Source organism: Lissotriton helveticus, chromosome 3_1 (assembly GCF_964261635.1).
Source record: "Lissotriton helveticus chromosome 3_1, aLisHel1.1, whole genome shotgun sequence".
Taxonomy (NCBI): domain Eukaryota; kingdom Metazoa; phylum Chordata; class Amphibia; order Caudata; family Salamandridae; genus Lissotriton; species Lissotriton helveticus.
In genome coordinates, this window is record NC_136061.1 from 1,266,045,427 (window position 1) to 1,266,060,215 (window position 14,789).

Genomic DNA, 14,789 nt, shown 5'->3' on the forward strand with positions numbered 1-14,789 from the left:
GTGTCCAACACCTTCCCCTAAATGGCCTAGACTGAAGTGGGAATAGTAAATGTTACCCATTTTGTGTCGAACACCTGCTCCTAAATGGCTTAGATTGGAGTGGGTATAGAAAATGTGACCCATTTTGTGTCGAACACCTTCTCCTAAATTGCTTAGATTGGAGTGGGAATAGTTGTTATGATCCATTTAGAGTACAGTATAACCCCAAAATGTATTCAATAGAAGTGGGACTAGAAAATGTAACTTCTTTAGTGTATAACATGTTTATTCTAATACGTTATATTACAGTGTGAGTGTTAGATATAACACTTTAAGTTTTGCATTTTTCACATACATCATTAGTATTGACTTTTTTAAAAGAACAATAAATAAATGTTTTGTAACATGTTTTATAGAATTTTTAAAGTATATTATAAATAGCACTATATTATTTGCTGCTTTTATAGTACTATTTATTTTAGACTTTACTTAATTATAGTTTCATAATATGTTTATTGAAATTTATACATAATGTATAACATTGTTACATATTTTTAAACAACTTTTCAACATTTTTCGTTACAGTCCAATTGCCTTCTATAGAGAGATTGTAATTTCAATTAGTGGCCATTTATGTTACCGCTTAGTTTACTTTTGTACTCTATTCCTGTCATTTTTCATCAGAATTGCTGGGAGCGAGTTGCGGTTACCTGTTGCTAATCGTTGGGTAAGGTAAGACCTTTTTTAAGTTATTCTAGAGGGGTTTGGGGGTCAGAGGATGTTGGTAGCACTAGTTAATGTTAGTTTTAGTGATAGATTTGATTTTGTACGTGTTTTAGTTATAGTTTGTGTTCTGTTATTTAGTCGTGTTGTGCGTTAGGCCTACTTAGAGTTTGGCTGTTTTCTAGTGTTATTTTATATATTTTCATGTCATAGTCTGTGTTTATTATAGTTGTAACGTAACGTTTATGTTGCATTTCAAAACACTGTTTTGTATGGACGGTATTATATGTTATTTTACAGGTGTACGGGTCGGAAGGCAGCCCATAGTTCGGAGGTTCTTGCGTTTTTTTTTTAAGGAAATTATTTTGGTTTCTGTAGACCAAAATTATTAGTTTTAATTTCCTTTGATTTTTAGGGGGTTTCCTGGAGTGGTTTATCCCTGCACACTGTGGCAAGCACCTAAAGGTGCCTGCCTCGAGGTGCAGGGAACAAAAGGGGGCACCATTTGTGCCCCTCCGGACTCTAGCCGGAGGCCATGCACCTGCTGGGGGCCCCCAAATACGCTTTCCGACATGGTTTCCATGTCAGACAGACCGGCATGGAAATCATGTCGGAAACCGTCATCGTAATCTCAAGGGCAGAAAGGCCTGCCCTTGAGATTTCTTGCCGGATTCCGTCTGGCGGGCAGGCTCTCTGAGCCCAGAGGCAGCCAGCCGGAATGACCGGTTGTATTCCTTTCTGACTGCCTCCATCAAAATGATGCGGTCGGAAAGGAATCCGACCGGCCCATTGATCCGTTGGTCGGAGCCTTCCGAGACGCATCGTAATCGGTCCCTTAGTGTTTATTTATAATATTGAAATTGGCGGTTGTAGATGTGCTGATTTTGAATTAAATACCATGCATATTATTATTTTCTTTCCGTGTTTTTTGACTGATGTATAAAAATAACTTGTTTAATATTTATTTAAAAATTCTTAAGTTATGGTGTTGTATGCCTTCGTTAAGGGTTGATGGCCAATTTGTGAGTAGCTAGGTATTTTATAATAGGATTTTGGAAATTTATTCTAAGCAGTATACTGCTTATTGTTTATAAAGATTCTAACTTTTCATTGTAGCATGTCATACATTCCACAGGTTTGTTGACTTATTTTAGGGTTAATTTGGGTTACTTGTTGCTCAATTCTTAGTTGTTGGTAGCTTTGTTCTATGTAGGACTTCTATGAATCAGTAGAGCAGAGTCTGCATTCTCCCTAGTGTGTCCTGGAATGCCTTGTGCCATCATTCTGCTGCAGCATTGTTGGCCTTGGCTTGGGCCATGGAGCAGTCGTAGACATTCCACCATGATATTTGGAATTTGGGGTGTCTTCATTTTTGTGATTCAATGGAGTTTTCTACTATATTATGTCATTGATTCGTTTTATTAGACATGCTCCACGACATTCTACCATGTTCTTTTGAATTTAGGTTGGCGTCTGCCTCCAGAGTGGTGCAGTCTGCCACCCCAATGTCTTCAAAGTAATCTATTAGGGAACTTATTTTTTTTATTGTATTGTTGGTTAAATGGACTTTCTATAAGTATGCTGCAATGGTTAACTCCCACTGTTACAGTGACAAAAGCTAGTGCAATTAGTTTTTTTTATTTCAAAGGCAAACTGGCTCTTAATTGCATATTTGACAGACAGGGACAGATTACGAAGTCCACCCATCACCACCTCGTAAACGGAACCAACTGGACTTCCAGTCCTGATTAAGATGCGACCGAACTCTGTTTGGTCACATTCTGACATGTCCCTATGGGAGCATGAGTTACAGCCGTAAACCGGCCATAGTACATGCTCCCATATGGAAATGGAAGGTGGTGTTAATCCCTGCACCCAGTGGTAGGCACCCCAACGTGCCTGCCACAGGGTGAAAGGATTAACAGGGGAGCCTCCTAGGTGCCCCCTCAGCCCCCAACCGAAGGCCTCGCACACAAAAGGGCCCTGCTAGGGGCCCCCAAATACGCTTTCCGACTAGGTTTCCATGTCAGAAAGACCGGCATGAAAACTCTGCAGGAAACTGTGCATCATAATCCCAAGGGCAGAAAGGCCGCCCTTTGGGATTACGGGCTGGCCTCTGACTGGCCGCCAGGCTCCTTGAGCCCATCAAGCCAGTCGGAATGACCGGCCGGTTTCAATTCCAATCAGCCTGTCAAAATTGAAACCGAAGGTCAGAGGCTTTCCGACAGACATCGTAAGAAGCACCTTAGTGTAGATTGTTGGAGATATCTCCAAATGCTTTGATTTAAATGGTAGTAACAGTCTTAAATGGCTGTGTGTGTATATTTTAGTGTGCTGTACGGTTATTTTTATTGGCTGTGGTACTTTTTGTTTGATTTTGTTCATCAGTTATTACCTTTTATGATGGATGCTCATTAATCTTTCCGTTTTAATGTGAAATATATATATTTTTTCTTATTTTTTATGTTTTTTTATGTACAAATTTTGTTTACTAATGTATATTTTTTATATTAGGCTTACTGTATTTTATTTTTGTTAATTATTTGATGTTTTAAAATGTATTTAATTTTTGTTAAAGTTTATTTTATTCTATAATTTAAATAATGTAGTTAGACAGCTTATTGATTTCTGAAGAATTTAATTTTGTTTGTTTTTTAAAGTAAAATAGAGTTATAATATTATTTAGTAATATTTGGCTTATTTTGCAATATTGTTCAAGTTGATATTGCGCGTTTCATTATTTTTGACATTTTATATATTTATTTAAAGGCACACTGGCTTTTCTGTTATTTGTGGTTTTGATATTAGTACAAATATATATTTTTGATGGCAATATTTTGATAATTGATATTTGTTTTAAGTACAGAGTAGTGCTATTTTTCTAAACAATATTTTTTTCTGATATTTTTGTGAATCTAGTTTGTATTATTGCTCTTTTCTTTAAGCCATGTTGTAGAGCAGCTGTGCAGTATGTTAAAAAAAGCATGAGGGGGCAAGCCACGTGAGGGAGGTCGAGGGGAGGAGGGAGCAGCAATAACGGATGGCAGAAGGGGGTAAGCAACACAAAGGAGGCGCAGGGGAGAGGGCTGGGAGCAGCAACAATGGGAGGGGGAAAGCAACATGAGGGAAGTGCAGTGAGGGGGAGGGAGCATGGGCGTCCGCAGGGGGGGCGCAAAGAGGGGCACTTGCCCCCCCCCCCCGTAGCACCTCTCCTTGCCTCCCCCTGCACACGCCCTTGTGCACAAATGCATCCCGGAGGGAGGCCTGACGCCGGGACTCATCCTCAGGCAGGACATCATCCAACCATCCGTAAAGATGATCCCTTTTACAGACGCCTTAATTTTAGGCATTGAGGGAACAGAGCTGTTCCCCTGCAAAAGGCCTCAGCTCCCTGATGGGACCACCTCGCACTCCCCTGAGCACAAGAGCAGCCCCACCCCACCCATTATCATTCTGTGTGGGGCTGATTGCCACATACAGAATCCCAATGGGTCAGTCTGGGCTGGCACAGCATGTGGTGGCCTCCTACAGCCTCAGTCCAGGGCAGGGCATTCTGTCACATGAAAGTGCAAAAACGCCCTTGCTGCTGCTAGGTGAGAATCCAGTTAGCCAAAGGAAGGCGGTGAAAGAAGTTGAAAGGAAAGGATTATAGTTATAGTAATATAGCAGCCATAGTTGCTGCTTTTTTATTTTATGCAACTAACAACCATAGACAAAGCCAATAGTGCTGGCTTGTTGTAGGTATAACGTTACTTATTGTATTATATATCTGGATGCAATAACAGAAGCAACAAAAATACCAGTCGGGCGGCACAGATTTTTAGCTTATGTGTTTTAAGCCACACATTTTATTACATCAAACACCCTTTTGGAGAGATCCCCCTAGTTTTTCCATCCACTTAAAGCTCTGGGAACAACACCATGTCACAGTCGCCCTACGTCAAGGCACTGTGCATCATGAATGACTCATGCCTTCCACTTTTTCAGATTGCCTATGTGCAGGGGCATAGTGAACCCTGCTCCACCCCACTCCTTGCTTTAGGAACTACAGTGAAGGTGGAGTTCTTGATAGGTCTCATAATTAATGTGAAAAGGTGAGTGAGTAAGTAAGTGAAGGGATGGCTGGATGGATGGCTGGATAGATGAGTGAAATGATGGATGGATGAGTGAAAGGGTGGATGACAGGCGAGTGAATGGATGGATGGATGAGTGAAATGATGGATGGATTGATGAATTGATAAGTGAAAGGGTGGATTGATGAATTGATAAGTGAAAGGGTGAATGGATGGACGGATGAGTGAAAGGGTGGATGTAAGGCTGGATGAGTGGGTGAAAGGGCGGGTAGATGTGAAGGAGTGAAAGGGTGGAGGGATGAGTGAAAGGATGGATGAATGATAGGTTCAATGGATGGATTCATGAGTGGATGAGTAGATGGATGGGTGGGTGGATGGAAGGAAGGATGGATGGCTAAGTGAAAGGGGAATTGAAAGAGGAAGGGGGATGGGTAAATGGATGACTGAACGGGTGAATGGCTGGATGGATGAGTTAATGGATGGATGGGTGGAAGAGTGGATGGATGAGTGTATGGATGAATAGGGTGAAAGGGTGGATGGATGGATGATGGATGAGTAAAAGGGTGGATTGAGGGATAAGTGAAATGATGGATGGAAGGAAACGTGATGGATAGGTTTGTAAATGGATGAATATGGACATTGTTGGGCAAACAGATGGAAGGACAGAATAAATGGTGAAAGACTGAATGATGGATGAAAGTATATTACACATCGTAAGCCCCATTATCTTAAGCAACATTTCCTATACATTGACTTTCCCATTTGTATGAGTGATTGTCTCTATATAATATGTGTATGTTGTAACGCACTCCAAAACTCTGCCCCACAAACTTGGGATGAGTAGCACTATAGAAGAAATTAAAAACACATGAGAGAGGGTCTATGTGAAGATGAGGGGCGCCATTGGAGGGTGGCATCAAGGCCAGACCGGCCGGACCGGGAATCAGGTGTTTTCTCTGGGAGCTGGAAAGGTGGGGGGGGGGTTTGTTACCACAAAAAGACCTGCACATTTGCTTTAAGCTGCGCGTATACTGACAAACCATGAAGTGCACAATTGTCTCAACCTAATATAAACTTATTTTCACCTGTACTTTAGTGGTTGTCTATTTACTTACTTATATACTATTGCGCAACCTTCTCTGATGTGTCTGTTAACCTTACCTTTTGTCCTGAATTTTGACCTCCTGTCCTGAATTTTTGTCCCGAATTTTGACCCTTTGTCCTGAATTTTTACACTCACTGTCCTGAATTTGCACCCATGCCAGTTGGTCACCCTAGACATCACGGCGACTCCTCCAGGTGCTGGTGGTTGGGGGGCGGGGCGGTGATCCTCGGCGTTAAGATGGAAGCAGGGGGCTACCAATGACAGAGGCGACAAGTGTAGGCGCCCTGCAACCCACTCATCACCACCACATGAAGGAAGAAAAGAACCCAATCAGCTTGTCGACCCAACTTCCAGAAAAAAACTTTCAGATGCCATGGAAAGGCAGCAGCATTTGCTGCCTGTCAAATTAGATTTGTACAATAAACCCATTTGAAAAGGAAACTGCATTAAATGTCTGCCCCATCACGGTCACCACTCTGCGTCTTCAATCCCTCGTTCACCCCTCTTTTAAACCTCACGTCAACTCGTCTCCCTCAAATTTCGGGAGGGGGGGCTAATTCATCCAGCCAAAGCCACGTGCAGAGTGGAGATGCAGGGGCTCTAAGTAGCAGTGAAATCACAACAAAGCCTCATTACCAAGTAAATGGTCTTTTAAAGACCTGTGTGAAGTACTCGGGTGCGGCTGTGTGTGTGTGCTGTGCCGGGAAGCTGTCTCAGACAGGCACTCACATTCTTATTACATTCACACCCCTCAGAATGACAAATCACCACTTCTAGCTGCCTCATCATGGGGTGGGAGTGGGAAGATGTGCACAGCAGGGGGAAAGGGATGGCCAGTGCAGGTGACGCTTTTCTTTTGTATAGAATTTCTGCTGGCATCATAGCCCAGGGTTTGCTGTCTGTGCACTTGTATAGATGTGTATTCCAAACTAGTGCACAGACAGCACACTCTGGGCTATGACGCCAGCAGGAATTACTTTACAAAGGAAAAGTGTCACCTGCACTGCCATCCCTTTCACCTTGCTGTCTGTGCACTTGTATGGAATACACATCCACGGCGCTGCTCACCAGATAAATGGTGAACAGGGCCATGGATCTGTCTCTTTTTGCATCCAAGGGCACTGACGAAGAAGCAGAGGAGGCCCATGCAAGGGACATTTGACCCACACCTATCCAGAAAGTGAGATCTTCGGGAGGGGCTGGATGCCAGGACGACATTGCTGCTGATCAGCCCGACTCCACTGAATAGTATCAGAAGAGCAGGCAGCAGTTTTTAAGTAAGTTCCAGTAACTTGAATGCATTCTACAGCATCACCAGCATTTCCTACTGGCTGCATATCTAGGTTACGGTGTTTTAGACTTACATGCATGGAAACGTCAAGGAGGACAGTCCTCTCCGAATATGCAAATGTATTGTAAGCTTGTAGTGGCAGATTTACAAGCCCCCTGGGCCACTTTTGCATCACTTTTCCCATGTTAAAAGTGAAGCAAAATTTGCGCAAGGGGCTTGTAAATCTGCCCCGTAACGTTCAGCTTTTGGGATGCCTGTGGGGTAATTTTAGGGTTCAGGGTGGGTATGGGTTTTAGGGTGGCAGTGATAATTTTAGGGTTCCATGTGGGTATGAGTTTTGGGGTGCCAGGGGTAATTTTAGGGTTCAGGGCGGGTATGGGTTTTGGGGTGCCAGGGGTTATGTTAGGGTACAAGGTGGGTATGAGTTTTTGCGGGGCAGGGGTAATTTTAGGGTTCAGGGTGGGTATGGGTTTTAGGGTGGCAGTGATAATTTTAGGGTTCCATGTGGGTATGATTTTTGGGGTACCAGAGGGGGTAATTTTAGGGTTCAGGGTAGGTATGGGTTTTGGGTTGCAAGGGGGGGGGCACATTTTAGGGTTCAGGGCGGGTATGGGTTTTGGGATGCCAGGGGGACAATTTTAGGGGTCGGGGCGGGTATGCGTTTTGGGGTGCCAGGGGGCTAATTTTAGGGATCAGGGAATGTATGAGTATTAAGGGGCCAGGGGGTAATATTAGGGTTCATAAGTGTGCTCTAATTGTTGTCCAGTTTCAAATGCAAAATTCACCACTTTTTTTTCTCAGCTTGGCCTGAGCATTACCCGATCCTGATTGTCTGCCATTTTAGCCCCACCCCTATTGATTAACATTAGCCATGCCCCTTCGTTTGCCAGGTTAACCCCCCCCTGGAAAAATTTCTGCGGATGCCCATGGGAGGGAGCAGCAATACCAGACAGTGGGAGGAGGGGGTATGGGGAAAGCAGAATGAGGCAGGTGCATGGAAGGAAGGAGTGATCACCAGATGGGGCAGCTACACCAAGGAGTGGGTGAGAGGAGAAAGAAGCTTCACAAACGTGGGATAGTGGAAGAAGAAATAGTACCTGATCACAGTGTGATCAGCGGCTGGGTATCAATTAGTTTGAATCAGTCTGTAGTTGGCCCCCACTCCACTGAAATTAAAGCAAGTTGCGCTTGACGTGTGCTTGCTAATTAGGCGGAAGCAAAGAAGTGTGACATTGGAGCCAACGAATGGTAAGCAATGAGCGGGCTCCAAGCCCTTTATTCTAAACAATACGTCTTGCAAGTGAGAGCACATGCAGCGCATGCGCTGTCACAGGCTCGACATAAAAATAAGCTTACGGTTGAACTCATAATGGAAAGTCGTCATTCAACCGGCTACAAACACAAAACTGAAGGTTCTCAGTATCGTTACAGACCTATTCTTGCGACCAAAGCATTCTACAGAAAGAGGAAGAGAGTGAGGGAAAAGTGTCGGCGTCAGGATTTCCGCGCTTTCTCCAACCCTGTGCTGCTTATATGAACGCAGAGGACTACTGTTCTGCACATGACACAGAGCTGAACTGCCATTGCAGATCTGAGTGGCCTTCACTTCAAAGGGACTTAATGTATAGCTTCTTCACACCTCCACAGAGAGACAAAACCCTGGAATGAAGGGGAGTAGACCTCCGTCTTCAACAAGCTCAGCAGAACAGCTAAGTCTTGCTTCTGATTGTTCTGCAATTGGGGCCCTGAACAGCCAGAGCCACCCACACGGTGGAGGCTGAGGGCCGTGTGTTACTTCCCTACAAGTAGATGATCCACCCTTCTCATATGAGAGACACAATTATATATACATAAGTGCCTGGATGAGGGGTTCTCCTGGTAAATATGATGGTACAACCCCTTGCTTGGTGCCAATGCATAGTAACCCATTCGTTGGGGAGAGCACTTGGTAACCTTTTAGTAGGCTTGGTCAGCTAGGGGTGATTTATCAACACTTTGTGCCAGTGCAAAGTCATAAATAGAGATACAAACTGATGCAATGTATTAAAGAAGTATCTACTTTCCATCACAGAACATGTTTGGGGGCCGGAAAGTAGCTCTAAAAGTAACATAAATAAGGTTTTGTGTGGCTTTACATTCCTTTGTGTTAAGAGAGCATTCCCATGCTACCGCCGATGATTTTTTATGCAAAGCCATAACTACTGACAGTGGTAGACGGGCACTAACAAGGATAAATGTTTTTTTATCCCAACTTTTCTCATACTGCACTGAACAGCACAAAACAATGTGGGGAAACTTTTACTGTATGTCTAAGTATAGAATATTGTACTGGAAGGCTACACTTCCACCACAAATATCTTAAACCTCACACACAGCTTTTTGTACTATGGTGAAAAAGTAGGTGCAAGGCAATATTCAGTTTGGACAATCACCAGTGTTGGGGGAAAAAGAGCATCAGTGCCATAACTTAGTAGATATGGTGCCACCCAGCAGTATCCTCCTAACACAAGACATGGTTTCTGTGCTAGATTGTGCTATAAATTAGTAAATCGCCCCCTTTAGTGACCGGTTGCTGAGACACGTGACAAGGGACTCACTGATTATTATAGTGAGTTCTTGTAAGAATGCTGTGTGGGAGCTGAGCTGTACATGACACATACATTAGTATTAATAGTTATTATTATAGTTGCCTGCAATTGGCTTAGGCACTTCTCAGTGAGATCACATTGGGATGGCTGGGTCATTTCGTTATCACAATATGCACACCACAAGCTCTCGCATCTAAAAGGTAGTCATTACAAGCAATTAGTAAGGCGCCCTACCCTACATTAGGGATGAACATGCCATGTATTGAAGATAAAATGAATGTCGAGATCCCGCTCTATGAGGGAGCAATGGAAAAACACACCACAGCAGTGGTGAAGTGAACCCCCCTCACTCTAGGAGTATAAGCAGGCGTGTTGATGACACTAGAAACGCGGATGAGTTGTTTGTGAGTCTGTTCTGTCCGCATTTCTGCTGACAAAAGATCTTAAAACAAAGTAGTGAAAACCATAACAGAGGTGAGGGGTGCAAAGCCAGTTATAGTAAAGGATGCCCAGAAGGAGAAATTATGTGAAAGAGAGAGAGGGGGTAGGAAGAAGGAGTGAAAGGAAAGACATTTGGAAAGAAGCAGGAGTAAAAAGGATGCAAATATGGATCAAGGGTGAAAGGTTTGTTGGATGGAAGGATGAAACGATATTTGTGTGGGTGTGTGAAAGCAAGAATGGGTGGAATGATGATAGGCTGGATGAATGGGTGGCTGGATCGAAAAAAGGGTGAAAGGATGAGAGGGTGTATTGATAAACAGAGGGTGAAATGATAGGTGGAATTAAAAGAATGGAGGACAACGTCTGGCGGTGTGAGTGAAGGGTGGATGGAAGACTAATAATGACAGGGCAGATGGATAGAATGGTAAAAGAAGGATGGAATGGTAAACGGATGGACTGATGCATGAAAAGATGGATGGATGGATGATAGATCAATGGCTAAAAGGATTGAAAGAAGGCCGAAAGAGAGAAGGGATAAAGGGCCCTCTTCTACGGTGGGCAGAGTTTACTCGCTTCACAACCTGATGACACCTAAGGTACAGATCGAAGTGGGGGAGGGTATTTTCTGGCTACTCCCTTGCACCACAGCATCCCTGAGAACAGTAATCTGAGCCTAAAAAAAACTAAAATACAAAATCATGTTCAATCTTACAAATTAATTAGTATACATGAACATGTTGATTTGCAGATCCCTTGCACCACAGCATCCCTGGGAACAGTAATCTGAGTCTTCAGAAAATAAAATAAAAAATCATGTTCATTTTTACAAATTGCATACATGAACATGTTGTTCTGCGGATTACCTGAACAAATCCAAAAGGGAAGTCTTTGTCCGTCTGTCCATCAGAGCCTTCATGAAAAGCTGCTCGCCAATCTTCAATCATAGCAGGGAATGTACAGTTATACAAATCCGTGTTTAAATTTGTATTTGCTTCGCCTACAAGAAATACCAAGATAAACAAAGTTTTAAAAAGAATGCTTAGATTCTGGATACTTGATATCACAGAGGAGAACCTAAATTCATTTTGCTTTTTTTGTACAGCATTATCATACCTCGTAAGTGGTAGTAAGTGCTATATAAATACAATTACAGTATGCAAAATGAAACTGCTTCTTAGCGCTTTTTTTCAGGGATTTGTTGATTATCATCTTAGTTAATAACTAAACAGACGCATGACGTGTTACATACATCAAAAGCATACAGGAAGCAATCCAGGATCCAGTCAACAATACAACGAATACATGACAAAATAATTCAAGGTCAGAGTCAATACGGTTACTATTTCGCATAAAGGTTTATCGACATTTTACTGCATTTATATAGTGCTTCATGCCGCTGCTGAGACACCGAAAAGCATTCGCACATGAATACCAAACATCTCTGCCGCGGGATGCTTGGTGCAAAACGTGTTCACCTGCAGTGTGCAAAAAACACACAAAGAAACTACCGGTCTAGGAACAGCGAGACAAGGACCGACAAAGAGGCCAATGTGTCTGGTCAAAGAAAATACCTATTCACAAAATAAAGGAATCCCATCAGCCCACCGTAGTGACCATTCTCATCATCTGGGATTGTCTCTTGGTTACAAAGCTAATGCAACCTAAAGTGCTAGATGTAAAAACTAAACTTGGTTCAAAACCCAGTGATCGGTAGAGCCAAAACTTTGTTTCTTTAAGAGTGGTGCTGATGATTTGCACCACTCTTAAAGAAACAAAGATTTGGCTCTACCGATCACTGGGGTTTGAACCAAGCTTAGCCACTACGGTGGGCTGATGGGATTCCTTTATTTTGTGTGTTTTTTCAGATTTTAGTGTGGGGACAGAATGCTGCCTGGACTCTAAATATTAATCCCTAGGACCCTTTGTAAAGAATTTGTTGTTTTATTTTATTATTTTTTTTGTCAAAGGGGTTATTTTATTTTTAACTGCAGTGTACCCCATGTGGATTCGGTTAGGTTTCCTGCATGTCACTAGAGTGGTCCTATCTTGTCCTACGTTATATCTCTTAGGCATATAATAAAGGAAATGGGAAGACCGATAGAAGACGTGCACTTCACAATAACTGACTGCTCAATGACTTGAGCAGGTAGCTACACAATCCACTCATGTGTAACTTATGAGTAGCCTGTGCCCAACAGACAAACTGATTTCACAAAGTTGAAAATGGAGACAATTGAATTTTTCAGGAAGGTTCGCTTAAAAGCGTTTTTTTCAAACAAAGAATTCAACCGAACACTTGAGGTATCAGGATTAGCTAATAAATCTAAATTTGTACCACCAGCAGCAGGGATCCCGAAAGAAATCATTGCCTATGAGCAAGCAGTCCTGTCATCTTTAACTCAACTAGAAAAAAAGAATAAGTACTTTAAGAGAAACATCACAACTAATCAACAAAAAGCGCTTAGCGACCTGAAAAATGACTCTTCAGTCATTTTCAAACAAGCGGATAAAGGGGGTGCTCTGGTGATCTGGCCCGAGACATGTACATGAAAGAGGGTAAATCTCAGGTCATGAACCAAGAATGTTACCGGAAAATTGAAATTGATCCAACTACAGCAACACAAGGTCAAATTGAATTAATTTTGAGAGAAGGCCTTGACCAAGGAATGCTGGGCCCACGAGAATTTGAATATTTAAATAAGAAACATCCTAGGGTCCCTATAATTTACTTTCTCTCAAAGATCCATAAGCAATTGCAAGAACCACCTGGACGTCCCATTGTTTCCGGGTGTGACTCGGTGTTAGAGCCCATATCTAAGTATGTGGACATTTTCTTGAAGCCATTCTTGTTGGAGGTACGATCGTACCTGAGAGACACAACAGATTTCATAACAAGAATTGAGGGAGTAGAGTTTGATGACTCTGAACAGTGGATGGTGACCTTTGATGTCACCTCCCTGTATACCCAGATCCCCCAGGACGAAGCGCTTGAAGTGATTCAGCTGTATCTAGATAAGAGAATAAGACCTCATAGAGTTTCCACTGAATTCATTCTGAAACTGGCTGAAGTAGCCCTCCGAAAAAACTACTTTAAATTTGAAAACAAGTTCTTCCTCCAGACAAAGGGGACGGCTATGGGATGCCCCTTTGCGCCGGAGATGGCGGTCCTGTATATGGCCCAATATGAGGACAGATTTATCTTTAATGACAATCCCTTCTCGAGTAATATCAAGCAGTGGCTGCGATACATTGATGATGTTTGGTGCCTGTGGTCTGGCCCCGAGGAGGTCCTGATGAACTTCTTTGGGTGGCTTAACTGCAGACATCCGGACATCAAATTCAGTTACACAAAAAGTAAAGAAAGATTGACATTCTTAGATGTGGAGGTGGTCCCTAAAGAAGGGTTTTTGACAGTCACATTTGTCTTAAAAAACTGGCACTTGTTGGAGAACTTAGAGTGTAGTTTCCCAAGACCTTTATTTGCTATGAAGAAAAACAGTATTGGTCAAGAAATTGTGCGATCTGACGTCTCATTGAAGGAAACAGGAACTGATTTACGTAGCCAGTTGGGACTCAAACCAATTGAGGGCCACCACAAATGTGGGAACTGTGTTGCATGCGAATCCACACTTGAGGGGAATGTCTTCATCCACAAAGAGGTGAAATGGAAACACACTACATTTAGCAACTGCAAAACTAAGAGAGTTGTATATGCCATAATTTGCCCTTGTGGCAAGGTATATATTGGGAAGACGTCACAGCAGATTAATCAGAGAATAACGCAACACCGGTCGAGAATTGAGAAAAAGGTGTTGACTGCGCCGTTAGTTGAGCATTTTTTACATGTAGGCCATTCTGAAAAGGACCTCAAGTGGACCGTGTTACTGGTCCTTAAAACATCAAAAAGAGTTACTGACATCGATTCACTGTTGTTGCAGAAAGAAGCTTATTTAATTATGAAGTTCAACAGTGCACAAACAGGGTTGAACGAAATGACTGAAATTTCAAGGATTTAGAGGATGGCAGTTATGCAATACACCTGTCCTGCACAGCGTTGGGCAGCACACTTGATCTTTAGACAGAGACTCCGCATCAAAAATATCAAGCCTTAAGCCATGCACCATTTGATTATAAAATAGCACGGTTTCATTTCAGTTTTTCATAACTTCTATAAATCACCGCAAAGCCTTGAGAAATAAACGCATTACGTCACGTGGTGGCAGAAAGAACCATAAGCCCCACTAACACTCGAGGCACAGTGATTTGCCGCCCCTTCCCAAACTACATTTCCCAAGAGCCATCCGCGAAGCCCCGTTTTTTCAATAATTGAAAAAACTAGTCAGATCACGTGGTTTCACAACTAACCACAGGCACCAGCAACGTCTGAGTGGCTGCACCGCGTATACACACCCGCGACGCTAGTTCACCCTGCCCTCACGAAGGTGGAGGAATATAGTGGAAGCCGAGTGAACGCACCGTTTTAGGTAAGGAAAGCCCGGGCTGCGACACACAAATACGAGCACACGCGTGCGCTCAATGAGTTAGACTTAATGGTATGCTTTCCGTTACAGGAGAGGTAGTGCTAGCAA

At 42.9% G+C, this 14,789-nt stretch overlaps 1 protein-coding gene across 1 annotated transcript in view; it reads right to left on the reverse strand.

Annotated features, from left to right (window-relative positions):
- Positions 1 to 14,789, reverse strand: part of SIAE (sialic acid acetylesterase) — a 423,980-nt gene that overhangs the window by 71,845 nt on the left and 337,346 nt on the right. The window contains exon 9 of the mRNA XM_078681912.1: positions 11,064 to 11,197. Within this exon, the coding sequence (XP_078538038.1) occupies positions 11,064 to 11,197 (134 nt within the window). The remainder of the gene's footprint in view (positions 1 to 11,063; positions 11,198 to 14,789) is intronic.